Genomic DNA, 2,409 nt, shown 5'->3' with positions numbered 1-2,409 from the left:
ATCGGTGCAAGATCAATTTCAGTTTTATGTTCAGCAGTTAAGGCCTGTGCTGTTCTCTCTACCCGGAAAAAACAAACAAACAAACAAAAAAACATATTTTAATGCACAAATAAAAGCCGCTAAGTTCTGGAAGTTGTAAAACATTATAAAACGCATGTTCGGGATCACTGTACTTACTGCCTGTTACCTTTTGGCACGACTGTATAAGAGCATAGTCAAAAAGAAGATTCATAAATAGTTTAAACAGGCAATGTAACAAGGGTTGTGGATTTTTAAGACAGATTGTCTTTATTCAAAATGTCTTTGCTCGGCAAATGAACAAAGAATCGAGGTATCACCCTTTTAGATACATTTTCCTTTCCATTAACATGACAGCATTTAAGTTACCATCGCAGATAAAAAATACAACATGAACTGCTTCGCTTCAAACTTTATGTTCCTTCTGAAATCAAATAAACGTGTGACTATCACTGAACCACAGGGAAAAAATGTACAAATTAAAAATATTGAAGGAAAAAAATTTTTCTTTTGATATTTTAAATAGACCGTCTACTTTTAGGTGCCGGTTTGATCACTATAAACAATATAACCCGTATAATCTATTAAACGCTGAATTTCTCACTTTGAAATCCTTAAAGTCGTATCATTTGAATTTCAGAATGCCAAAAAGAATGGTGAATACAACAGGCTGTACAAGAAACATGAACCCTAACCGTTAGTTGTGCAAATCAAAGACATTCAAATAATAATAAAAATATGATGAGAACAACAATTATATTAAGTGTTCAAACAAAAGTAGCATTATTATAGCATCAACTTGTACATAATAAATAAAATTAAAGGCATCCAAATCCGGTAGCCATAATAATAAACGTTTGAACATTTACATTTCTTACAGTTCTGGGCACCTGCCTTACATCTATTCCAAGATCCAAGCTGGGATCCAAGGAACCTCTCGTAGATGGTGAAAAGTTCATGTCTACACGGACTCAGTATAAATGTCTTGATCATTCCTCTCTTCTTATGTACATGCATTGCTGTATTCAAGTTTTCAAAAGAGGAGACTGTTTTTAGTGGTGGAGTCACATAGCAGCGGCATGTGCTGATGAGTACGGGTCAATCCCACTCTTGGTCATACCTGGGAACAGTATGTAGGCAACAGGCGGCTGTAAACTCGATGCCGACCATGCGGTGCAGTTACACGGCACCACGTACCCAGGGTTTGTGGGCGACGGGTGGGTGTGGGTGTGTTGGCTGGGGCAACCCAGGCTCCCGAATGCGCCGTTCTGGTATCCCAGAGATGATGCGTAAGGTAAAGTGTGGGGCATCTCTGTCATCTTCTGGATAGCGCTGGAGGTAAACTGGCTCGGGTCGAGGAAGGAGTAAGGGGCTGATGTGGGTGGCAGGAACGCACGGGCTTTTTCCGAGGATCCTAAAAGCGAGTCCGCGGCTGAGAGCTGAAGTCCTTTCAGGTGATCCGTGTCGCCCAGGTAGGGCAGAGGAAACACGTACCTGTCCTTCTTAAGGAGGTTCTTGGGTTTGCGCCTGGGTCTGTATTTGTAGTCTGGGTGTTCTTTCATGTGTTGAGCCCTCAGCCTCTTGGCCTCGTCGATGTACGGTCGCTTCTCGGATTCAGAGAGCAGCTTCCACTCGGCGCCAAGTCTTTTGCTTATTTCTGAATTGTGCATTTTGGGATTCTCTTGAGCCATTTTCCTCCTCTGGCCTCTTGACCAGACCATGAAGGCGTTCATGGGTCTCTTGATGTGATCTACCGGCTTTGACATTTTTACGGTTCCCTGTTAAAATAACCCCCTCAAAAGAAAAAAAAAAAAGAAAGAAAAAAAAAGTTCTTCAACCAAGCAAGAGAAAACAGTATTCACCTGTCCTGCAGACAGACACGGATCATGCCACTTCTGGAGAGCTGGAGGTGTAGGAAAGCGGCATCAATGGGGGAAAAATCCAGTAATTCTTCCGTGTTTGTCGTAAAGTTGAAAGGTTTTTCTTTTTCAAAACGACACTATTCGGCTGAGAGAAGAACAGCCACGCGCGCCACAAAATCCAGCGCGGCAAGCGAAGTTTCCGCGATCTGTTTGCGCGCTTTTTTTCTCGGAGGATTCTCGCCCCGCGAAGCACCTGGCTGGGAAATGAGGAGAAGCGCGTGAATGAGAGCCAAAAGCGGTGAAGTTCAAAGGCTGGGCTGGTTCTCTCTGCACGCGATCTGACATAATCGCAGGGCGTTCACGCGCCAACCTGAGCGCCCAATCAGCTCTGAGAAAGCTACATAATACCTACCAAAATATGTATATTACAACACAAACAAAGATGGGGGAGGAAAAGGAGGTGACTCTCTTCCCTCCCCAAATCCATTTAGTTGAAGGTCTACAAACACAGACCTTCAACCTTTTTGTA

General features: G+C 43.0%; 1 protein-coding gene across 1 annotated transcript; it reads right to left on the bottom strand.

The window, feature by feature from the left end:
• Positions 1 to 268: 268 nt before the first annotated feature.
• LOC107557739 (transcription factor Sox-14-like) lies at positions 269 to 2,154 on the bottom strand. Its single transcript, XM_016241265.1, has one exon. The coding sequence runs from the start codon at positions 1,782 to 1,784 to the stop codon at positions 1,083 to 1,085; it is 702 nt and encodes a 233-aa protein (XP_016096751.1). The 5' UTR covers positions 1,785 to 2,154; the 3' UTR covers positions 269 to 1,082.
• Positions 2,155 to 2,409: the final 255 nt, after the last annotated feature.

This window comes from Sinocyclocheilus grahami, unplaced genomic scaffold, assembly GCF_001515645.1.
Source record: "Sinocyclocheilus grahami isolate Dianchi unplaced genomic scaffold, SAMN03320097.WGS_v1.1 scaffold617.1, whole genome shotgun sequence".
NCBI lineage: Eukaryota > Metazoa > Chordata > Actinopteri > Cypriniformes > Cyprinidae > Sinocyclocheilus > Sinocyclocheilus grahami.
This window is presented reverse-complemented; position numbering and strand designations above follow the sequence as displayed.

Coding starts and splice junctions, on each gene's coding strand:
- LOC107557739 (XM_016241265.1), bottom strand. CDS start 1,784: ATGTCAAAGCCGGTAGATCACATCAAGAGACCCATGAACGCCTTCATG.